This window comes from Pelobates fuscus, chromosome 3, assembly GCF_036172605.1.
Source record: "Pelobates fuscus isolate aPelFus1 chromosome 3, aPelFus1.pri, whole genome shotgun sequence".
Lineage (NCBI taxonomy): Eukaryota > Metazoa > Chordata > Amphibia > Anura > Pelobatidae > Pelobates > Pelobates fuscus.
In genome coordinates, this window is record NC_086319.1 from 351,994,000 (window position 1) to 352,019,656 (window position 25,657).

The 25,657-nt window shown below is 37.3% G+C and overlaps 1 protein-coding gene across 2 annotated transcripts in view; it reads left to right on the forward strand.

The window, feature by feature from the left end:
* The window catches only part of SHANK3 (SH3 and multiple ankyrin repeat domains 3), a 334,590-nt gene that overhangs the window by 192,194 nt on the left and 116,739 nt on the right, over window positions 1-25,657 (forward strand). For both annotated transcript variants that reach the window (XM_063449167.1, XM_063449168.1), the window contains exons 7-12: window positions 2,615-2,766; window positions 4,048-4,215; window positions 5,575-5,691; window positions 11,875-11,952; window positions 15,372-15,438; window positions 16,131-16,464. In XM_063449167.1, the coding sequence (XP_063305237.1) occupies window positions 2,615-2,766; window positions 4,048-4,215; window positions 5,575-5,691; window positions 11,875-11,952; window positions 15,372-15,438; window positions 16,131-16,464 (916 nt within the window). The remainder of the gene's footprint in view (window positions 1-2,614; window positions 2,767-4,047; window positions 4,216-5,574; window positions 5,692-11,874; window positions 11,953-15,371; window positions 15,439-16,130; window positions 16,465-25,657) is intronic.

Genomic DNA, 25,657 nt, shown 5'->3' on the forward strand with positions numbered 1-25,657 from the left:
GCGACCATGGTAGTTCCGCCATTGTTCGTGTTGGTATTTAAGTATTTCTGCATTCCATTCTTGGGCTTCTCGTCAAGGATTTCTTGCCTTTATTTTTGAATTAGGTAATGTATTCTTGAGTCTATTTTTTTACTTTAACGGTTTAAAAAAAAATCATAGTTGGCCTTTACAATACCAAATGTTAATGACAATTCCTCATCTTGTCCCCTTGAGTGAAGCCCACTTTATAGCAAAAGATACAAAAAAAACAAAAAACAGAAAAAGAATAGATGCACAAGGCAAAATAAAGGCTTGGTAGACTTGACAATGAGTTTATTCCCTTGAGCAAAAGGAAACGGTTAGTAATTAAAATTATTACAATATTTAATGATACGGTGTTGTCCCATTGGAAAAGGAGTCCTTATTAAAGGAATCAATCTAGTAGATTTGATGTGTTTATATAAGCATTACAGTTTTATTGTTGGTGATGTAGCATTCTGTTTAGTACAAATATAATTTTTTAAAAATAAATAGTTGAAAACTAGAAAACTTGCCTCCTCTGCTGGAATGGAGGTAATTTTTTTTTAATTTTTTTTTAATTTTTTTTTTAGATCTTTATAGAATTTTTAAAATATTGTTTTTATTTATTAATTTTTTAAACTTGGGGTGTTGGACCAGCGCAGCAAGGAATACTCTATCCAAAAACAGTGTCTTGTGAAAACACTGTTTTTTGGCTAAAGTAACCCATTAAAGATGGCCCACTAGATGCTGGTTATTATAATTTGAAAAGTTTAAACATATTCTGCAGTGTTGTACAACAGGTGGACATACTATCAAGTAACGGTTTGGACATACAGGGACAGAAGATGTTGAAGTCCTGCTCCAGTGTGTTTCCAATGCAAAGGGGGTTACATGTCAAAGCAGGATGCATCCTATCAAAAGTTAAAATTAATTTCAAAACACATTTACAATATTGTAAATTGTGTGAGTATTATATGGCACATTTAGAGGAGGGGGTAGTGATAAATAGTGAAAGGAGAAACATTGGTAATTGTTTAATTGATATGACTTTCTCAAGGAGTATGAATTTTTATTTAAACAAATCCAAAGGAGTTAAGACTGGGGGACAAGAATAAATGAGGAGAAATAGGGAATACTATAGGAACAGTTCAGCTCTAGCCTAGTGAGACATTGAAGGTGACAGTCTGATGTTTCATTAGGATCAGAGAATGATAGTAAAGAATCTATTCCTAACGATATAGTGCCCCTGTCTCAGTTATATACAGGTCAATCCTCATCTGGGACACTGCTGACTTAGCACAATATAATTGAATTAGCTACCAGACACCAGGGCCCCTAATAATAATAAAATGTTGATAACTCTGTTGTGGATGGTGACTTGGGTCCAGTGCCAGTTGTTACAAATAACCAGTCAATCTGTTACACTCCCTACGTGCATCAATGAGCATTGTAGGTACAAACCACTTCATATAAGGAACACCCCACAAGACACTGTGTGTACTCCGTGCATTTCCACAATAGATGAACTGGTAAAAAAAATAATTACAGTTGTGCATATGTTTTCTTATTTACAACAATTTATATGTTAAATTACTTTTTAACTTTTTATTGTGCAAACTTCCATTTATAACAAGATTTTTTACATTTATTTTTTTCTCAAATGTATGAAGCAGACATGAAAAACAGTGCGGTACTTACAGGTACCTATGAGGATAATTAAGTTAGTGCATTAAGCGAGAAACGCAGAACTCTAAATGAGGGAGTTGAGACACTCAGGTATCCATTGCAGTAGAAATCAAATATGCAGCAAGTAACAAGCTAGTTTGTGGCATAAATCAATGTATTCCAGTATGGTATTCAAGATATGCCATTGCCAATCATATCTGTGTGTTAAATTTACATTTTATTTTATGTTTATGTGGTGACAGTGCATTCCATGTTTCAGATACATGTAATGAAACTTGATTAAAATTAAACAAATTAAATTACACTACATTCAATTCTCGCCATTTAGGAGTTAAATCACTTTGTTTATGCAGCCATAGTCACACCTTCCTGAAAGCAACATATACATCCTTCCCAAACACTTCCTGCAAAGAGAGATCTAATGTTTACACGTCCATTTTTGCGAAATCTTTTTACTTTAGATTTTTTTTTTTATCTTCTGCACTGTTAATAGTTGGCTAGACCTTTCAGGAGCCTCCTGTATGTCACTGAAGTTCAACTTACAGAGCACAAGATAAAACTTTTAAAGTAAGTTAACATCTGATTAAAAATGCAACCATTTTTTTTATGCAGGCTGAGTGAGTAATATCCAGGGGAGGTGTGGCTAGGCCTGCATGGACAGAAATAAAGTGATTTAACTCCCAAATGCAGAGAATTTAGCAGTGAGACTGCAGGGGCCTGATTTACACAGAAGAACTGCTTAAAATGTACCTTTAAGCCGTGATTAAGTTAAAAAAATACAAAAACTCTTCTAAAAGAATTTTTAAAAGTTGGCACGTTCAAGAATCACATAAAAATCTAAATGTACTCTTTTCAGAATATCATCAACATAGCCAGCCCTTTGTGCATATATAAATTCTTGAGTTTACGTGCTCTCTCTCACCAACAGAGTGTCCTCTGACCCTTGCTGCCCAGTTAGAAGGCGGTGCAGAGCTGGTGAAAATTCTGCGCAGTGGAGGAGCGCATCTTGATTTCAGAACTCGAGAGGGACTAACGGCTCTGCACAAAGCGGTTCGATACCGTAACCATGCCGTATTGATGGTGAGTGGAGATTGAAGGTTTAAAAAGGTGCATGGGCTCTCTGCACTATGAATTTACTGGGTTTGCAAAACCAGAACATCTGTTTTGCACCTTCAATAAAAGAGAACATTTAAAAAATATCAAATGGGAAAAGCAAGGAGAGCTTAACATGTGATTCATTGATGTTTGTAATTGATCATAACACTAAACTAAGACTGTGGTGTCTAAAGAATACATTCAGATAAAGTAAGACGTAGGAGTTTATTTTATTGCATTGAATGGTTTTTTATTTAAAAAACTAGGGAACTGCAATAAACTCACAATCTTATTGCCTGGAGTTAAAGGACCACTATAGTGCCAGGAAAATATGCTAGTTTTCCTGGCACTATAGTGCCCTGAGGGTGCCCCCACCTCAGGGTCCCACTCCCGTCGGGCTCTAGGGGGGGAGGAAGGGGTTAATCCCTTACCTTTTTCCCCCACAGGGCTCCCTCGGCGCTGAGACTCTCCTCCCTCTTCTGCCGTCATTGGCTGAAAGCGCGCATTCAGCCAGTCTCATAGGAAAGCATTCTCAATGCTATCCTATGGACGCTGGCGTCTTCTCACTGTGAAAATCACAGTGAGAAGCGCGGAAGCGCCTCTAGCAGCTGTCAATGAGACAGCCACTAGAGGCTGGATTAACCCATTTGTAAACATAGCAGTTTCTCTGAAATTGCTATGTTTACAGCAAAAAGGGTTAATCCTAGCTGGACCTGGCACCCAGACCACGTTATTAAGCTGAAGTGGTCTGGGTGCCTATAGTGGTCCTTTAACACTCTAAGTAGAACATATGATTGCAAAAACTTTGTGGGTAGATGTTCTGGGTCTAAAGGAGTACTAAATACTTTTTGCATCCCATAACTCAGAAGTTTTCAAAAGGCTTACACTGATTTTTCAGGGCTGATGTCTATTAGTTAACTGGTGCATTCTCAAGAACTTTAAAGAGCATTACATTTAATAACACCACAGTAAATGAATACATTTACTGCATACATTATCTGTGTTATTCATATTCATATTCAAGGTTTAATGTGCAAAATCTACCCAGTTTATGTAAGACTTTGTTCGCATGCAAACATATTTTGCACGAAAGAAGGGTATAATGTGTAAACGTACACAATGCGTTAATTGCACAAGCAAATTTTTTAACGCACAATAATTCTATTGCAATGAAATAAACCCCTTTGTATATTATAGCTATATATTTTTTTTTTGCTCTCTTCTTTTAATCCTTCTCCAAAACTCCTTTGTGATTTTTACGTTTAGAACCTCCTAGATTTGGGTGCTTCTCCAGATTACAAGGACAGCCGCGGTTTGACCCCACTTTATCACAGTGCAATGGTCGGAGGCGATCCGTATTGTTGCGAGCTGCTGCTCCGAGACTATGCCAGCCTTGGGTGTGAGGATGAAAATGGCTGGCAGGAGATCCACCAGGTGAGGCTGTGAAAGTCATGTTACAAGTGAAACATAAAAAGGAAATATATAGCAGCAAGGGAGATTTGCTAAGTGCATTTTCTTGTAAGTGGCCACAGACGATGTACTAAGATTCTAGTTTTTTGCCGCATGAATAGTAGGAAAGGAGTCAAACTGGTGTATATAGATCTGAAGTTCATTTCTCTCTGACTGTACAACTATGTTTGGCCACAGGATAATTGTCTGTTCATGCCACTTGCTAATGGCTGCTGCCAAAGCTAGAAAGTATAAATTGCATTGTCGTTTGCATACAAGGAGAGAAAAGCAAGAAAAGGGACGGTAGAAAAGTATTAAAATAAGAAGTAAAATGGCAAATAAGAGGTAATCAGGTGTAGAGAGAGTGAAAGAAAGCCAGGATTGAGGGCAGCACAGTGACTGTGGCAAAAAAATAACACAGTGACAAAGGACAGAACGAAGACTTTTAAAATAAAAACGGAGTACAGGCTGTTTAATGATTTGTGTGGAATTAAAGGGTAAGGTCCAGATCATTAAAGGGACACTAAAGTAACCAGAGTAACTAGAGCTTAATGTAGTTGTTCTGGTGAGTATAATCAGTCCCTGCAGCCATTTTAATGTAAACAATGCCTTTCCAGGAAAAAAAGCATTGTTTACATTACTGCCTAGGGACATCTCCAGCGGCAGTCAATCAGACGCCCACTGGAAGTGCTTCGGCGGTCATTGCTGCACAACATGCAGCACTGACACTCAGCTTCTCCATTCTCTGCATGGGGGTGCTGAACATTCCTCATAGAGATGCATTGATTCAATAGGAAAGCATTGAATTGCGGAGAGCATCAGTTCTGATGATTTCAGCCAAGGAGGCGGATCAGGTCAGACCAGGTGAGTGTTACAGCTTTTTAAGGGGGAAAGGGAGGAAGGCCACATAAATAATATTTTTAACACAATAGGGTCAAGAATACACATTTGACTTCCTGACCCTATAGTGTTCCATTAATGATAAGACAATGACAGTTGTGATATATAAATGAGGCAGTTTAACCCCTTAAGGACCAAACTTCTGGAATAAAAGGGAATCATGACATGTCACACACGTCATGTGTCCTTAAGGGGTTAAATACTTTCTAAAGGCTGTATGAGGGCAATACATCCAGGCGTTATATAGTATAGTTATTGATTTTTCTTCCTTTTCTCACTTTGCCTTAAATACTATTGTCCACCTTTTGTTCTAACCTTGGTTGTTTGGTTATTGTCTCCCCGTTTCCATAAACATCCATCTCTGTCTTTCTCCCCCTGACTTTTTCTATATCCTCCTGTTTCTCCTTGTTGCTCTCTTTCCCTTTCTTTCTGTATGTTTCTCAGGCTTGCCGGTACGGTCATGTTCAACATTTGGAGCATCTTCTGTTTTATGGAGCTGACATGAGAGCACAGAACGCGTCAGGGAACAGCGCTCTGCACCTGTGTGCACTTTACAACCAGGTGACACAACTAGACAATAGAATGTGATGTAGCAAGCAGTGTGTCCTGCAGGGCTATTAATACAAAATGGCACAGAACTCGTAAATAGACATTTTTTGCGACACCAAGTTACTTAGGTGGCCTCGTACATAATAACATCGAGTCCTCAAGATGTATCAGCTTTAATTGTGTCCTTACAAGTGCACTACACTCACTCAGTTTCTCATAAAAGTGATTAGTGAAAATAATTTTTCATATCATAGATAATACAAGTTAGCAACATGAAATAACGGTAGCCTGAAGCACGTTAAATATCTCATTAATGCTTATTCAAATTAGTACTTATTTTGCAATACAAAGGATATATCTTAATTAAGAACTGTAACCTGTCACATTTGATAAATATCTTCAGGTCCTGCAAAGATTATTAAGACCATCTAGAAATCTTTTCATTTCTATATATTCACATCTTACACACAGCTAATAAGGAGAATGCCCATCTAATGTTCTAATGTATTTTGTGTCTCAGCATGTTACTATATAATACACCCAGATTAAAGCCACACTTCATACACAGTAAACAGCTGGACATGACAGAAGTATAATCGAAAAGCAGAGATTACTAAATAATAAGAAATATGAGATGTCTGTTTTTTAATGATGTAAAGTCTTAAAGGGGAATAGGAACTTGCCAGGACTTTTGATAGTATGTTTACTAACAAATATGTATTTGTGAGGTGTGAAAATCAAATTAAATATAGAAATCCACATATATAGACAGTTGTAATCAAAATTAATCAACCCCCATTGCAATTCAGGTTTATTTTTAAAATGTACAGACTTGCAGCTATTTGCAATGACCGAAACATAAAATAATCTATTGAAATAGCTCAAAACAATGAATGCTTCAAGTGGTTTCCCCAAATTCAACTGACACTGCAACTTATAATGACTTCTCCAGTCTCAAAATGATTCAATCCCTTCATGGCACGCATCTTTAGTATTTAGAAGAGCACACTTTTGCTATGATGACCTGCTGCAAATGAAATGCATAGCCAAATACCAGCTTCTGGAAGCGTTCCTGAGGGAATCTTAGCCCATTGCTCATGTCCTCCATTTCAGTAATATTCTTGGGTTTGCGTACTGCAACTGCTTCCTTCAAATCCTGCAAGAGATTTTCTATAGGGTTCAAGTCAGGTGACTGTGATGGCCATTGTAGAATTTTCCAGGACTTCTTCTGCAACCAAGCCTTGGTGGAATTTACAGTATGTTTGGGATCTTTGTCTTGTTGGAAGGTCCACTGACGCCCAAGCTTCAACTTCCTCACAGAAATCTCCTAGGATTTCCTGATACTTCCACACGCTACAGGTTTCCAGTGCCAGAGAATGCAAAACAGCCCAAGAGCAGCGCTGAGTTACCACCAGGCTTAACTGTAGGCAGAGTGTTCTTTTCAGCATATGTTTCATTCTTCTTCCTCCAGACTTACTGCTGATCCATTGGGACGAAAAGTTCCAGTTTTGTTTCATCGATCCATAAAAAAGAATCCCAAAACATATGTGGCTTATTTATATGATTTTGTTCGTATTGGAGCTGACATTTGTTGTGCTTTTGAATCAGTAGTGGTGTACATCTTGGAGTTCTGACATGGAAACCTTCTGTGTTAGTATGTGCCTTACTGTGCTCAGTGAAACCTTAGTGCCTGTTGCCACCAAGTCATGCTGCAGGTCTTTCACAGTCACTAGAAGGTTTTTCAAAATCTGCTTTCTCAGAAATCTGATTGCAGCCATTGATAACTTCCTTTTTCTGCCCCATCCAGGGTAAGGTAATCACTGTTCCTTAAACTTTGAACTTGCGAACTATGCTTCCAACGCTGTCTATAGGAACATTCAGTGCCTTCACAATCTTTTTGTGTCCCATTCCATGTTTTTGAAAGGAGATGATCTCTTCTCTTAACTTTGTGGACCAATCTTTTGACTTAGCCATATTTCGAACATGCAGTCAAAAGTGACACTCATCAAACCCCTAACCAGTTCTGGTATTTCAAGTGTTCCAGCTCAAGCACACCTGGTGCAACAAATTAAGTTTTTGATTAGTTGCATCAAGTATGCTGGAGACAACACCTGTTTTAAATATTTGTGCTGTTGTGAGCGATTCTATTCAGGGGGTTGAATAATTTAGAGACAGGAGAAGTCATTATAACTTGCGTTTCCAGCTGAATTCAGGGAAAGAACTTGAAGCATGCATTGTGTTGAGCTATTTCAATAGCTTTTGTTTGATTTGTTAATTGCAAACAGCTGAAAGTCTGTTTTTTTTTGTTTTTTTTTAAATGATATATACTGCAACAGGGTACCTCCATATTAGCCCTCTGTTGTGGTCTTTGTTATAAGCTCTGTTCTTTGCACATCATTTTTAACAGAGAGAATATACATTTACAATATGTGTCCTGGCATTGCATGGACTGGGCTTGATTTTAATGTTATTTGCCAAATCTTTTAATATAAAACATTTACTATAAAAAGTTAAACACCATTTATAGGTAATATTCAATATTGTATCCAATAGTGTAATGTAAGCATTTCCTTTTAATGTTATGTTACATATATTATGTTATATATGTACAATGCAGAAATAACAGGTAACCTAACTAATAACAATATGGTAACACCACAAACTAAAGCAACAAATTAAAAGAATCCAAAGAAAAAGATGATGGAGTTGGTGGTAAAAAATATTTCGATTTCTAGGCTGTTCCTTTGTCAATCAAACAAGCCGTACCTGGTAACATTGTCTACCAGTCTAGTATTATTTTCTGTTAAAACTTTACTAAGTCCTTGTGGTTATGTGTCAGAAAATGGATTAGGTAACCATTACATCTTCTTATTTATAGGAATACTCCGGGCACCATAACAACTTCATCGGAATTAAGTTATTATAGTGCAAGGAACCATCTTACTTTCTGGTGGTTAAGCTGCTAATGAACAGCCCTGCTTCTTCAATTCCATTTGAGTCTGAGGCTTCAATGAGAAAACCTAGGACTGGGCACCGCTGATAGGCTGAGAACGTCAGTTCCCCATTTACACAACGGAGTGAAAAAGACAAACTTTTTTCACTCCATTTTACGAATGAAAAGCTTCTTTTTATTATGTGTAACTAAATATATATAATAGGAAGAAGAGATAGAAGGACACACACGATTAATTTAAAAGCAAAACCTGCAAAGTGACCAAGCTTCTTTAAATTTGAAATCCACTTGTAATTCATTTTAGTGAATAACCCTGATTGACTTCATTAATTAACAAGTTTATACATTGACCACCACACTCACAAAATGCAGACTATTGTCAATGTCACTAGTTTGTTCAGGTGCCAGAGAGGCAACTACATTGCTCAGCTAGGTGAACCATAAGACAGGTAAGAAAATAACCTTGCAGGTAAAGTACGTTCACGTAAACTAGTGAGGGTTATCTCTACTTATTAATTGTAAGGTGGCAATGAAATAACTTTAAGTTAAAAAGTCTTTTGTTTAAAAGCTTTCTTCCTGGTTATATCCGCAGATGTAACCTTTTCAGTTCTTTACTTGTTAGTATGCCAATTAATAAAGTTCTTTTAAAGATTTAGTATTAGATCACTAATAATTAATCACATACTTCAAGGGTCACTTTTGACTAGATCCCTGCTTTATTGTTAAAATAACCACTATTGTTTGGTAAATGTGTTGTGTTATTTTAATATTTCTTGTGTACTGTTCTCTGACCCCACAAGTGGCTGTTATAGTGTACCGAGGGTTGCTAAAAGAGTTAAAAGGGTCGGATAACATCAAAGCAAAACATATAATTGTTTGCATAACGCATACCATTTCTACAATCCTCCAATCACAGGAAAACAAAGTACCTCAAATGCTCATACACTGCCTTTGTTTAGTTCTACTCGGCATGAGTGCATGTAGGAGATATAATTTGTTAGGTTAGAGGGTGCCAAACATCCTTCTCTGTCACTAGTTTTAGTTCTAGATGTGACAAACATATAATTATGCAATAATGGGAATGGTTATTTAGTTTACAAGATAAATATATTACATTTAATAGGTTAAATACATGGGAACACATTGACATAAATAACATGTGACAATAGATCAGTTGGCATTCAGTGCCAAGATAACACGTGGGGGCCTTTTTGGGGTTGGTTTGTTGACAGCTAAGTACCACTATCAGTCATATTATATCTTCACAGGAACAAGCTCAGTGGGTGTTATTATTAGCATTATCTTATGAAAGATGGAAAATAGTAGACACTTAAAGGGACATACCACTGCCCAAATACAAAATAATAATAATAAATAAAAAATCACTGTTTGGTAGATATACCCCCACATGAAAACTTGCGTGAATTTAATTATGTATTTTTTCATTAGGGATATATCTAAAATCAGCTTGCAGAACCTAAAGATCTCTTGTCTGCTGCCTTTGCAAGCTCTCCTCTTCTAACCCCGCCCAGACTTTCTGTGGCTGTCCAATCACAGTCTTCCCAATACAACTCGATGTGTAGACTTTGAAGTTAGGTGTTCTGGGCAATTGCTGACTCTTGAAGTCAGCTGCACTGAGCTAACAAAATCAGGAAGTAACATTACCTGTTGTATGCTTGAAAGCCAAGGAGGTGTAACCAGGTTAATGTATAAAAATGTCAATTTCTATTGAAATCTGCACTTTTTGCAAAATGAAAAAAAAATAGGACACACTCTTCACATATAAAGCTTTTCAGCAAGCTAAAGTTGTGACCAGTTAAGAAAACAAACCCTCCTGCTACAGTTACCATATCCAGGGGTAACAATTCCTTAGTCCCATGAATACCTTTTTACCTTGTTAGTGCAGTGCATCCTGCATTGAGGGGGTGACATTTTAAATGTTTACCTCATTATACCATATGCTCTTTGTACCAGATTCTGGTCTGTTTTGATATTGCTAGGTGGTCTGGAGGCTGAAGTTAGATGTATGTTGGTTTTTGGATCCTTGTATTCTTTGCTAAACCTTATAGCAGCACATTGAATAGCCAGTGGCAGTGTTGGTCCATTTGATTTCTATGACAGAATATGAAAGGGTCGGCTTATATATTGTTTTGGTTAGCATTACCACGTATTGACAACCTATGCCAAAAGTAATACATGACAAAAGTGCCAATCATTTTTTGTTACCCGTTTTACCTTAATCAGGCAGCACTGAACTCTGTTGCTGAAATCTGTTACTTTAAATGGTACAAGCAGGTTTTGTAGCTCTTTAGAAAACAATGCATTATTTGAGCAACTACAGATACCCAGAGGTAACTGACCTCTGTGACATTGAAGGTCTCGGGCTTAGGCAGAGATTCCCATGTGGGTGCCACTCAACAAATGTGCTTGTGGTAAAATGACTGATTAGGCTGCAGGTTGTTCATTTCTGCAAAATATATTCTTGTTCGATGAACTCTTTAGATACATATTTCCCAACAACACATTTATTGCACAAATACCTTCACAGCACATTAACATCCTCACAGTTTTTCCATAAAAATGTAGAATGCTGCATATATTCCCGTGTCGTTCACATAGCTTTTAGGTAACATTGTTTAGTGTAAACATGGGGATGATCACTATTGAAATGTAATACCTATAGATTCCACACAATTAATTACAATTTGATCACTCCAATGCAGTCTACAAATGAAAATGTTGTTTGTGATAGTTACACAATATATGCATCGGCTAGACTATGTCAAGAGGTCATGTGTAGGTAAGTAATCAGTCACTGGGTTAATTTGGGATTTCTATTCTTGACACTGATAACATAGTTTATAATAACCTTAGGGTAAAATAAATACATATTAAATGTTTTGTCGTAGGTACTAAGTGATCTGTTTGCCCACCTCATGGGTGGATAAGTCTTGTGTTTGTCTAAAGCAGTGATTTCCAACCCAGTCCTCGAGTACCCCCTAACGGTCCAAGATTTGGGGATTACCCAGTTGTGTCTAAGATGTTTTTAGAAAGAAAAGAAAAAACACTTTAGACACAACAGGGTAATTCCTAAATCCTGGACTGGTATAGGGTACTTGAGGACTAAGTTGTGAACCCCTGGTCTAAAGGAATACAGGAGGAGGGGGTTCGGGAGATTTTGGTGAGTTGAATTTTGCCTGGTGTAATTCATGCTCTGAGTTACCTCTGTATCTCTATGGTAGGAGAGCTGCGCTCGGGTTCTTCTCTTCCGTGGAGCAAGTAAAGAAATTCGGAACTTTAACAACCAGACTGCATTCCAGGTATGTCAAGTAATCTACTTACCACTATAGTGCAACTAGATTCTTCAACATAGTTGCTAACATGAGTTATAATACAGCTATCTACAGAGACAAACACAAAATCAGGATACCACCCTATTATCAGGGTTATTCAAAGTGAATAACCAAATTTAAGGCCAAAGTAGCTGAGCTGGAAACATTCTCTCAGTCAGTTATGGTTTCAGTTTGACTACTTTGGCCTATGTTAAAATTTACATTGACATCCCACTGTAGTGAGAATTCTAAGTGAATTTCAAATTCCAAATGCGGAACTCCAGATCACAAATCAAATGAACATGCTAGTCCATTGTGTAAATGATATGTTTTGTGATTAGTTAACATACTGATTGGGGAAATCAGGAATTTGGATGATAGCCTGATTGGCCTAAATTTGAAGGGTAAAAAAAATGCTGTTTGTGACAAAACAAATCTCTTGTGTCTGCTGCTCAGAAGAATATGGAATTCTTATGGCTCCAGTGTGAAATGAATTATTATTGACTGATTTCACACTGGCAAAATATAGCTTCCACATTTCTCTGGAACAGTGAAATAACTATGTCTAAAAATAAATGAAAAGTTTCTAATGCATTGGAAAAGTTCTGCTGATTTAACCTATTTTGACCGAGTCTAGTGCCTGAGTCATGGCTAAATTACAGTAACCTGCTAATTTGATTTCTGGATTCAAAAGTTCCCCCATAAAGATGACCCTTTGCTAATGTGTATTATCAGCTGCTCCTAAGTAATCGTCAGCTATTTTAGCTACATTGTACCTTCCTGATGTGTTATATCGAAAAAGCAGCAATACTGTGGGTGTGTAAATGTAAACCTCTGCTAAGGTTTGTGCGCAAATGGAAATCATAGCTCTGTGGGTGTTTAAATGAAAACAGGTGTATTGTAGACATGTAAAATAAATTAGTGCTTCTGTGGGTGTTTAGATTGAATCGGTGATGCAGCGTTAGCGTAAGCAGTTATTGTATTTTTTGGGGCTATAATTAGAATGGATTAGATCTAGGCGACTTTAATAAAAATAATAGATATACTTCTTAACCCTGCATGTCACCTACACTCGTACGTTCCCTGAATAGCCAACTATAGTTCCCAGTGAGGCGGTGACCTAGCAGCTTCTCACAAGGACATCATCCTTTCCTTGTGATGAGGAGATAATCCACATGCCCATCTAGATCATCCCTTAATCTGGATTATTGTCAGCCCAGTGTCAGTACCCCTCCCTTAGGCTTGCCATCTGTTGATACAGAGCAATTAATCTAAAAAAAATGTTCTTACCTGTACATATGTGAAGTCATAGGTAGTGTGTGCGTGGGTGTATTTGTACAGATGTGCAGATGCCTCCTTTACCATAAATAAACAGGCAAGAGCACGTAATATTATTTTATTTATATATGTGTGTGTGTGTGTGTGTGTGTGTGTGTGCAATTAGTATTACTCTGTTACTCAGAGAATTAGAACAGAACACCGAGGCTAAGATTTATTGATGGATGATGCTGAAATTGTTGCAAATATACACTTTATAAGGGACTTGTTGCTTTCCAGTATTTTTAATATTATGTTTTCTTTTCCATATATTTAACAAATATGTATTTGCAGAATGTGAAATATAGAAACAGAAATCCCCATGCCTTTAACATGCACCTGGGCACCTCCATCTTAGTTTACTGTCAATCATTGTGGCAAATTCTGCACCTTTGCACCTTTCATAAAAAAATGCCTACAGAGAGGAAACTAAATAAAACACTGCTATTTCCATTGTTTGCCCTGGATTTTCCTTGACTGAACTAGATATTTATATAAAAATGTATATAATTTAGAAACAGAACATCTCATAAAAAAAGGTTAATGCAAGTTTTATTCTGTGCTGTGTCTGAGGTCAAAATCATAAAATGCTCGAAATATAACTCGACTTTGCAAGCTTAGATACTTAGTACATGGAGCATGGCTAAGTAATGTGTAACATTAAATCAATCATATCTTTCTTGTAGTATTGTTGCAAATTTATATATTTTGTTTCAAAGCATATTTATATATAAAGTCCCATTTTTTGACTGCCAGAAAGTGAATAATACAGGGTGTGACAAAATTCAGAGTAGTCTTTGAGGAGTCAATAACTTTTATTAGTGAACCCATTTCAATCATATTACATACAATGAATGTTTAACAAATGTAGACTTGTTTCACTAAGTACGGAAGATGACTTCTTTTAAATGAGCTCCAGTTACTGCCTTGCAAAGTTGGGCTCTTGCGATTGCTTTGTTTATAACATTAGTTAATGTTTGAGGCTCTAGTGCTCAAATTTCTGCACCGATATTCTCCTTAAGCTGCTCAAGTGTACGCCTGCTCCTTGAGATATCCCCACAGCAAGTAATCGGGAGCTGGAGTTTGGGCGAACGTGGCGGCCAATTAATCTGGGAATTTCTTGAAATTATCTGCTTGCTGAACACTTGTCTCAGGAGGTCTACTGTGGCTCTCGCTGTGGGTGCAGAAGCTCTATCCTGTTAAAACCACTTTTCAGGAGGATTTTCCATTACACAATGTAAAACAATTTAAATCATATCCTGATATTTCACTCCAATAAAATTCCACTATTTTTAGTTGTTGTTCCTTTGTGAAATTACCCATGATGTATATCACAAGCCTCTGTTACAATATGTACCCACAAAAAATAGAATGGAACTACTAACAAATAACTTATTTACCTATCAAATCCCACTCTGACTTTTGGCCCACCCTGTATAAGGAAGAATAGGATGTTTTGCTACTCCTTCTATATGCTCAGACCAGTGGGGTAGCAAGGGGAGATTGGGGGGGGGGGGGGGGAGGTCCGCCCCGGGCAGCACTTTTTTGGGGGTGGCAAAGGTTGCAAACTGTGTTGGGCTAGAGGAGTTGAGTACTTAAAAGAGGTATGTCTGGTGCAGCCACGGACGTCCACGACTGTACCGGACATGACATGGGTCGAGAAACTCAGGGGGCAGCAAACTCAGGGGCAGCATCGGGCGGCAAAAGCTCTAGCTACATCACTGGCTCTGTCCTACTCTCAGCACTAATTACTGCGTTTCTTTATTTTTTTTTTCTTGTTACTTGTAATATTGCAAAGAAGTTCCAAAATTTCAGACGATTATTATTGTAATTATTTGACAAGCTCTTAACACATATAGGAGAAGGTATATCATTACTATTATTATATCGTTATTGACCATTAAAAAGTGCAAACATATTCCTCAGTGCTTAATAAATATAGAATGGGGATATCAGACAACAAGTAATTGACATACAATATATTCACAGAGACAAAACACCAAGAAGGCCCTGCCCAAATGAATTTATAATGAATTTATTACCTAACTGTAATTTTAGTTGACCTTTCTGCTCTTACTCTTTCATCCTAGGTCGCTATTATTGCAGGAAATTTTGAGCTTGCTGAAATCATCAAAACTCACAAAGAATCCGACATTGGTAAGTAACACCAGCTAACTGTAACCTTACACAGTACACCAGGCTAATAGGTACTCCCAATCATTTTATATAAGTGGGTTTTTTAATACCCCAAATCTCATGTTCCTCTGCCACACTCACACATTTCTGTTAAAAAAAAAATGTAATTTCACTTTTTTTTTTTTTACTTTGCTTTTTAGACTATTTTACTTGTATGTTTCTAGATAATGCCCTCTTAGCAACCTATATTTTACATGCTCGGTTCTAATTCACATTCTTATATTCATCATGAGTTATCAGTTTCTGCTACCAATCCCAACACGTAATAATGTAGGAGCTTAGAGTAGAGAGAGATACAGTATATTCTGTATCTCTCTCTATATATATACTGTATCTCTCTCTACTCTAAGCTTTTACGTTATTATATGTGTTGGACCCATTTACAAGCATTGCAGTCTGCATTTTTCATGGACAATTAGATGTTCTTGATATTTAGGACTTTCAAGGACCTTCTAAAATCTTCTTTAAAAAGTCAGTGTCTATTGTGCATCTTGCATTTTTATAAGGTAATTCTCATGATGAATTGTATTGTTTATGTATCTTTAAGTTTTTAGTATCATTAAGCCATTATTATGTCTCCTGGATGCTCGGCTGTGAGTCCTGCAATGTCCTTTCTCATATTTATTTTATTTTTCTTGTCTGTTTCCTTTTAGTGCCTTTTCGGGAGACTCCAAGTTACACAAAGCGCAGACGTGTTGTGAGCTGTGTGGGTCTCTCATCTCCTCGCTTCCTGCAGCGCTCCGCCAGTGACAACAACCTCAATTCTGATGGAGCTCATTACTCTCCGGTGCCCTCGCTACGCGGTCTCCCCCCACAGCTGCTCTCCCAGGGCCCTGAAGTCTCCGGTGGTGCAGCGGTGGGGGATAGCAGTCTTGCGAGCACTACCAGTTCCCGCAGCACACATAGCCGCTCCCCATCATTGCACCGTGCCAGAGAAGATAGGGATGGTGACAGCCATACTCTGCGTCGGGGACGAGGGAAAAGCAGGTAATGATGTCATTATACCTTAAGGGACAATAACAGTAAGATAGGACTTATCACTGGAAACCCCTGTAATGTAATAGAAAGAGGCCACTGGATGCACTTCACTAGACTGAAAATAATTTATTCTGTTCAAATCTGTAATTAAGAAATACAGTTCATTCAGAAGGGTGTTCCTGGGGCAGGGTTAGGCAACCTGAGATGTTTTGGACTGCATCTCCCATAATGCTTTTACAGTCATAATGCTGCAAAGCATCAATGGAGATGTAGTCCAAAACATCTAGAGTGCTGAAGGCTACCCAGCCCTGCCCTAGTGGCTTGAGTTCCAAGTGGGGTCCTGAAAAGTTCCTGCACAATTTATGGCACCATTTCATTTTAAGCCCCATGTATCCCATAATCCTGAGTGAGAGATAACACCTTCAATTAAATAATTAGTGACAGTGTGGGGTATTACTGTGGGTGAAGGGTTAGTACACCATAGCTACAGAAGAATACAGCATGAGATTTAGAGGTTGTTATAATACCCTGAATTAATTTAAAGATATTGTGTAATTATGCAATTCATAGAACATGTTAGGTCAACTCAAGGGTGTAGACCATGTCCCAGAGCATGGTGGCTATTTACTTCGTTAGAAAGGTAATAGGTTTCACCAAAATTAGAGTCAATATGGTCAATATTGTAAGAACAATTCTCAGTCAAGATTCTAAATTGGACCAAAATAGCATAATTCTATTAGTATCCCTGGTGACTGCACATATTTGAAAACTTGATCCTTGAATTGCTCTTTTTTATATAATCTTATATTTATGCTAACAAAGTGCACTATTTATTCTCAAATTAGCAAGATCTAGCATTTCACTGAGCAAAGTCAAGTACCGATGATCTCTTGTATTCTGTGTAATTGTGTCTTCGCATGATCAATTTAACTGTAGGGGTTTAATTGCTAATCCAGGAATTGCGGAGAATTGACAATGGATTTGCCAAGTTCAAAATCTCAAATCTTCAGCTATTTTGGCTGGCCTGGAGTAGGCGATTGCTTTATCCCTTCTCCTTAAATCCCATTAGTTGAATTAACAAATGTATATTTTGTCCAGCCATTTTGTAAATAGCATTTTTATTAGCATGAATTTTATTTTGTGTGCAGTCTTCACTTTTCCTGTTCATTAAAAAATATATATATATACATGCAGCTTCAAATGTTACAGCCTTATAATATTAAAGGGACACTATTTTTACCAGAACATCTACAGCTTAATGTAGTTGTTCTGGTGAGTATAGTATGTCACTCAAACATGTTCATGTGAACGCTGCCTTTTCGGAGAATAGGCAGTGTTTACATTGCTTCCTAGGGACACCTCCAGTGGCAGTCACTCAGACGACCACTAGACGTTTAGAGTCTCCACGCTCTACATGGATTTTGCCAGCTGAACATATATAGAGATGGATTGATTCACTGTGCCAATATGAGGAGATTCTTATTGGCTGCTGGCTCTGCTCGGCCTTCTTGACTGAGATGATCAGAATTGACAATCTCAGCCAATCCAAACATTGGATTGGCTGAGATTGTCAGTTATGATGATCTTAGTAAAGAAGGTGGAGCAGAGCCAGCGCCGGAGCACCTGCATGGAACTGGATTGAGTTTAATAGCTTTTTAAGGGGGGCTGGCAACCTAAATAGAAACATAGAATGTGACGGCAGATAAGAACCATTCGGCCCATCTAGTCTGCCCAATTTTTTAAAATACTTTCATTAGTCCCTGGCCTTATCTTATAGTTAGGATAGCCTTATGCATATACCACGTGTGCTTAAACTCCTTTTTTTTTTTTATTACTATGTTTTTATTACTTTAATCTGATATGACCACATAGTATTTTTATTACTATGTGGTCAGGAATACACGTTTGTATTCCTGACCCTATAGTGTTCAATTAAATTTCATCCAAGGTACCATCCAAGGTAATGTGTTGCATTTTGTATTTGTATTATATACACTTTTGCTCCAGTGAAGTGCACCCAGTGACTGCTTTATTTTGTATTACATTTAGTGAGCTCTAGCAGTCAGCCCAAAGACCGAATACAAATCTCCAGTAATTGTGTAAAAAAAACACCTTTCAAAATAATTTTTTTATTGAAAAATGTTAGAGGGGACCATAGCACAGAAACGGTGTACATTGTTGCACTGACGCATACTCTAATGTGAAATGCATGTGTCATCGGCAGAACATACTTTGTGCTGTTTTGTTTGATACCATAACTGTGGAATTGTAGCTCAATTGGACTCTTGGACTTGACAGTGAACCATTTAGTTTCTTGGTGTGTCAGACGTGATCCTTAGGTTAGTTTAATGCTCTGTCCTAAAATATGTCAGTATTAAAACCTCCCATATCCCAGTTGTTCTTGTTGACTGTAGCATATCAGTCGAATTGTATGAACCATTAATTGACCTACAGTTTGCTTGTTTCTGCTCTTGTGTTAGCATGTCTTTTTAAATTCTTCTCAAAAACTTTTTGGGGATCACTAGTTTAGCTGGCTTTGGGATCACACCAGTTATAATTCACATTTAAAATATATATGCATATTTTTTTTTAACAAAAGGTAAGTGTTGCACAAGTGTGAAACATAGAATGTAAGTATACACTTCTACCGAATGAGAGACTGGAATTTTGACTTCCTTGATCTGTGGAAGTAGACTGTTGAACAATAAAGGAAACATAGTGTAACCTGTATGTATTAATAAGGTAATGTGCATATTATTATATTTCTAGGTAAGAGTTTTTTCAGTTGATTTTGTTTTCCAGTGATATTATAATCACCTCCCCTTGTATTTTGACTATACACAGACGTACTAATAGTAATTTAGGTGCTTGTATTTACATGTGTATTGTGTAAATGCATTTGTGTTTGTAGATTCTGTGTGATTGTGTGTGTGTGTGTGCATAATGTCAGTAAAAGTGAATGCAGGGGTAATTTGTGCGTACTGCTAGTGCGTGTAAATGCAGGGATGTATTTGTGTGCTTAACTAACATGTGTGAATGAAGTATAGTACTTGAGGTAGTATTCACAGTTTATGAATTCAGGTTTGAATTTGTATGCACTGTCAGTGTCAGTACAGGAAAGGAAAGGTGTGTTTGTACTATATCTAGAGTCTGTATGTGAGTGTGAATGTAGGAGTGCATTTGTGTGTATTGTCAATATGCCTGAATGTAATGATGTGTTTGCGTGAATGTATTTTGTTTTCTTTTTGACTCTACCAACTCCTCTACCTCACTGCTCTGTTAAAGACTAATGCATTTCCACCGTCATTTTCCTACTCCCAACCTAAAGACAATAAACATAATTAGTTTATGTAAAAAAATGGTCCTTCACCAGACTCAGTTAAGGGAACTACAGGATAATGCTCAAACTGGCAGCTACACTTTTCTAAAGATGAAAAGTTTACACCTAATTCCCCCTTTTGTTGATGTTGCATCAATGCACAAGTCTGCCTCTATGACTTTCCAGAAGTCTAATGTGACATACTGAAGGACAAAATACATTACAGACAATTTCATCCCTTGAGTAGGCATGGGAACTCCCATCTAGAAGCAGTTTTTTTCAGAGAAATCCAAATAGTTTTGAGAAGATTCAGTTCACAAACCCATTGTGCTGATCTATCTGAGCCAGATGCAAGCTCTTAAAGTTGTGAGTGGTCTCAATATATTGTACAGGTTACACTATGTTTCCTTTTCTGTTTTTGTTTTACATGGTCTACTGTGCGATCTAGGAAGAATCACCATTCCTAGCATCCTTTCAATGTAAGTATTAATATGATATTGTTGTCTTACCTTCTCTCTCTCACTACTACTGCATCACTTATGTTTGGGTAAATCGTTCCACTTCTTTTTCAAGGCAGCTTGATACGTGTTTCCTTCAGGGCCACATTATTTCAGTTTATTCTTATTTACACAGAAATTGCTAGATTTTGCATTATTGTCGAATGTTACAAGATGATGAAATATGTAGTACAACAATTCACAGTTACAACAAATTCTAAGAATTAAACTTTGTAACCCTTCACCGCTGAAGTTTGCATTATCTAAAACAACAGATAGTTGCCTTTGGCACTCCAGATATTGTAGACTACATTTCCCCTGATGCTTTACCAAAATAATGGATATAAGAGTATAATGGGAGATGTAGTCCAAAGCAACAGGAGTGCTAAAGGTCACCTATCCCTGATCTTGAAATTGTTTGTGGGTTGACTGGGCAGCTAACTTGGGAAACGTCATCATATCATAATTGCACAGATAATACTTCATTGATTGCCCTCCTCATTTCGGCTTTAACTTCTTTCTCACTTTTTTCTTCTCCTTGATCTCAGCCCTCAATTCATATCTACTTCTCAGACCCTCTGTGCAGTTTTCCTCTGTGCTTCCTGCCATCCAAATAGATGTCCCAAATTCTATATTGATAGCATAATTTTTATACTTTCCACATCATTTCATTTTCCTACCTTTCAATACTGTTCCTGTTGATCATATCAGCCCCTTTCAAACCTTCATATTAGTATTTTTCTCCCCCACCATATTAGTTCCCTTTTCCCCCATCAGTCGACTATGACATCCTGTGACTTCCTGTAGCAGTTACTCCATTCATGCTGCATGCCTTAAAATATGTTACCTTCTCCAGCAAGACTTGCTCTACCTATATGCGCCCTGCATTTGAAATGATAATCTGCTAGACGTGTGCTGATGCAAGCACTAGCTGTGACAGAATTCCTGATATCTTGGCACATCAAGAATTAATTGGTCCTCTGGGATATTGGATTACCCTGTGGATAGACACTGAATGCATTAAGGCCTCTGAATTTCACTTTTGTCACCTGTGCTGGAGGTTCATCATTACAGAATAGCCAATAATAATCATATTGAAAAATGCATTATTTTTCCATAATTTTAAACATAATTTTTAGGTTAGCTCCCAAATCCAGTTTTAGTAAATGTGACATAATTATGGGGTTTTCACAACATTGATAATTGTGAAAAAGATCACAAGGAAATTTCTAATTTGTTTTACTGAGAGGGGAGATTGCAGGATGGAGTTAACACTCAGGAGTTTCATTGTATGCCAAAAGGTGTGCATTCCAGATAATTTGTATCTGCTAAAATAACCATGAATGTCTGGATTCCATGCAAGGCACGAGAATTCCGAAATTTAGATTGCCCTCAAATTACCCATGTTTGTCTATTTGGAGCTAGAATTAAGAATTACAATTTTCCACTTTGCAGGTAACATTAAAGAAAAAAGCCCATGTATAAAGAGGACAACAAATTAGAACAAATATGTGCTTAAAACATGGCTTAAAACTGAATCCTAGGTCTTCCTCTTAATTTGATTTAGCTTTTAAATCACTGACTCATTGTGCTTTTTTCTTAATTCACTTATAAGTCAGGACATGCGTCTTCCCCATCTCTAGGCTATGTCCAAGGCTCTCAGACCAAATAAAACAGTTTAGGTGTCGTAGACTCATGGTTCTTTAGAGAATATTCGGATGTGAACTTGTACAGTTCAGAGGATGATAAATTGAATTTCTTCTGAATTCTTGACTTCAACTGACACATATTACCCTGAGTTATTGACTTATTTTAATTTGCAAATCTGCACCATGAACAGGATCACATCATTAGAATTGAGATATTAGAACAAAACATGGATTTAAAGCCGAACTGTTACCAGCTGCAGACAATATAAAGCCTTTCAATAAACCTTTCCAAGAAATGATCGTAGCATAATTCCTGTTAAATACTAAAGGTTGCCATTGGGTAGAATAGGTCATCCTCTTTTGTATCATATGGGGCCATAAAGTTATTCATGGGTCAAAAAAATGATGAAGAAAATTGATGGTGAAATAACTAGGAGTTTTGCAGCTTTATGCATATTACTGCAAGATAAATGAACCCAAGTGCCTCTAAAAGTAAACCTAACTCACAAAATCTCTATTCACCTACGACATTCATTGTGATAATTTACAAGGGATCATGGAGCTTAGTTCCACTGGTGGATTTCCCTGGAACCTATTTTACCTAGAAACGGTGTCCTCAATTTAATATAGACGTATAAGCCTTTCAAATGATTTCATATAAAAAATATATGAATTTATAAAAAATAAATAAAAATGCAAACCTAATTTTTTTTTTAATAACATTAAATAATTTCAAATGTTTATCCAGAAATATTAAATAATTTCAAAAACGTATCCAACAATATTAAATCAAGCTCTATATTATTATTTAGAGGCTCTGTCACCTTCTCGGGTCTTTGCATATTTTGCAAATGGTGACTGTGCCATATGCATTCCAGTGGGCCACGAGGTGCAGGGAAAGGTAGTTTTTACTTACCTGAACCTGTCCTTCACAGGTCCAACCATCTTCTCTCTTGAGGTCCTCTTCAGCTCCCACCACTTCACCTGCCAGAAGTTGACCTCAGCACTATACTCTTACGCAGGCATGAGAATACAACACTGATCTAGGACCCCGAAAGACTATAGGAACGTCCATAGAAAGAAACAGTTTTTTCCGTCAGCTGTCACTAGTGATGGCTAAGGGCTTGACAAGGTTTGACAAAAGGTAGCATCACCTTTTGTCATGTCACGCATAGGAAAATGGGTAAGACAAAGTAGTCCTTACTTTGTTTAATGATATCTTTTTAGTGAGTTGGAATTTCATTGGCACTCCATATGCATTTCATAAAGATTTTTTTGGTAGGGATAAAGAGGTGACAGTGACCCTTTTGTTGCATTGCCATTATTTATAATAATAGGCAAACAAACATATGACGTGAATTAATTTTAAAAAATGGACCTTCCAGATTAGCATTTTATTCTTTTTTAATAATAATTTCTCAAAGAGGGTTGTATTGACTGATAGTGCTATAAAATTATCATAACTGAAGCAATGCTGCAATGTAACATTTGAAGTGGGGCTAGGAGAAGGCATGTCTCTTTGTGCTTGCTGAGAGAACCTAATCAATTCAAATTCTGTGTGCAGACCACCCTGTGTGATATTAAATGTAAGTGGACTTATCACTGGGGATTTAAAGGCATCAGTATTACATTCTGGAACCAAGATGACCAGTTATATATTTTGTTTCCAAAGCAACAATATTTAGTCATCTTGATGATAAGAAGAAAAAAATTAAATAATATATACACACAAACAGTGTATAAAATGTAATGTCCTCAAACTACTAGTCTGTTATAAAATGTACTTCCCAATGCCACAAAAAACATTTTTGTCAATTTACAATTTGTGATAAAATGCACATTCAACTCAAGCAGCAAGGACCTTGATGCATCTGCTTAACTTTTACCATAAAGGATTATGGTGAATGATGCATAGCTGTAAACACGCTGTACTGTGTTACCTGCTCTGAAAAATGAGGGATCAGGGAGGCAGCTGGGTACAATAGAATTGTACACATTTCTTCTACTCCACAAATAAAATACCGCTTTGTGGCTATTTACACCCAATACACTGAGCCCGATAAACTGATTTGGCAAGAGAGAGATGTAAACAGATACACTCAGTCACCACTTTAAAAAGTACAATGTGTTCATTAATGCAAACATCTAATTAGCGAATCTCGTAACAACAGCTCATTGCGTAAAAGCATGCAAACATGGCCAAGAGGTCAGACAAGGTCCAAGAGAAATGTGAATTCCAAGAGAAATGTGATCTAAGTGACTTTGATGGTTGAATGATTGTTAGAGATAGATGTCGTGGTTTCAATTTCTAAGAAACTGCTGGTGTCCTGGGATTTTACACTCAACAGTCTCTAAAGCTTACTGAGAACAGTGCAAAAAAACAAAACAACAAAAAAAACATCACGTGAGTTCTGTGGGTTAATATGGCTTGTTAAGGAGAAAGGTTAGAGGAATATCGGCATACTGTATCCAGCTGGCAGGATTACAACTGTAACTGATATTGTCACACATTGCTAAAGCTAAGAACAGAAAACCCGGGCTGCATTGGACACAAGCCACCGAAAGTGGACAGTAGAAGAATGGAAAAACATTAACTGGACTGATAAATCTCAGAGTCTGCTGTGACATGCAGATGGTAGGGTTAGACTTTGCAATATACTAAATGAATTCATGGGATACAAAGGACTGAATCGATGATGGGTATAAAAAAAAAACAGCAGTTAACAGGTGGTAAACAAATTAAGTTTTAGAACTGACCTAAAAAAAATAGTAACTCGACCTTAATGGAACACTAAGGCATTAGGAATACAAATATGTATTTCACTGTTTAGGTGAACTGCAGGGAAAAAAGCACTTTTACTCATATTTTCTCACTTGCAGTGCGAGTCCACAAATCCAATGCTATCCCATAGGAAAGCATTGGGAGTCTAGAGTGCATGCATGGCAAAATGTTGTTCTGCAACAATCAGATCTGAGACCATCTGATGGAGTGGAGGGCGTGGGTGCCTATAGTGTCCCTTTAACCTAACCCAAATTCGGAAAAAATTATATAAAAGATACATAACACTGAAACGAATATTAAAGGAGCACAAACCATAACAATTCAAAGGAACACTCTAGGTTTAGGAACACAAACACCATCTAGCCCCCTACCCTCCCCTTGCCCCCCTAAATATAATAAACTTACTTTTGTTCCAATCTGCTGCTTCTGGATCTGCCTGCTTGGCTGACATCATCCGAAGTGATGTTCTGAGTTAATCATAATGCTTAACGCATTCAATTGTCTGAGCTTGTCAAGGAGGCAGATCAGGGGCAGAGCCAGCACACGCCCTGGCCAATCAGCATCTCCTCATAGAGATGCATTGAATTAATGCATCTCTATGAGGAAAGTTCAGTGTCTCTATGCAGAGGGTGGAGACACTGAATAGTAATGCTGCACACTGTGCAGCACTGCCACAGGAAGCACTTCTAGCAGCCATCTGACGAGTGGTCAGTGGAGTTATCCCTAGGCTATAATGTAAACACTGCCTTTTCTATGAAAACACAATGTTTATTGCAAAAAGCCCGAAGGGAATGATTATACTCACCAGAAAAAATACAATAAGCTGTAGTTGTTATGGGGACTATAGTGTCCCTTTAAGGTCATTAACGTTATGGGGTTATGATTGTATAGGGGCTATCTTACTTTACAAACAATACATTATATTTCTCTCGATGGACAACCTGAGATAGGCAGA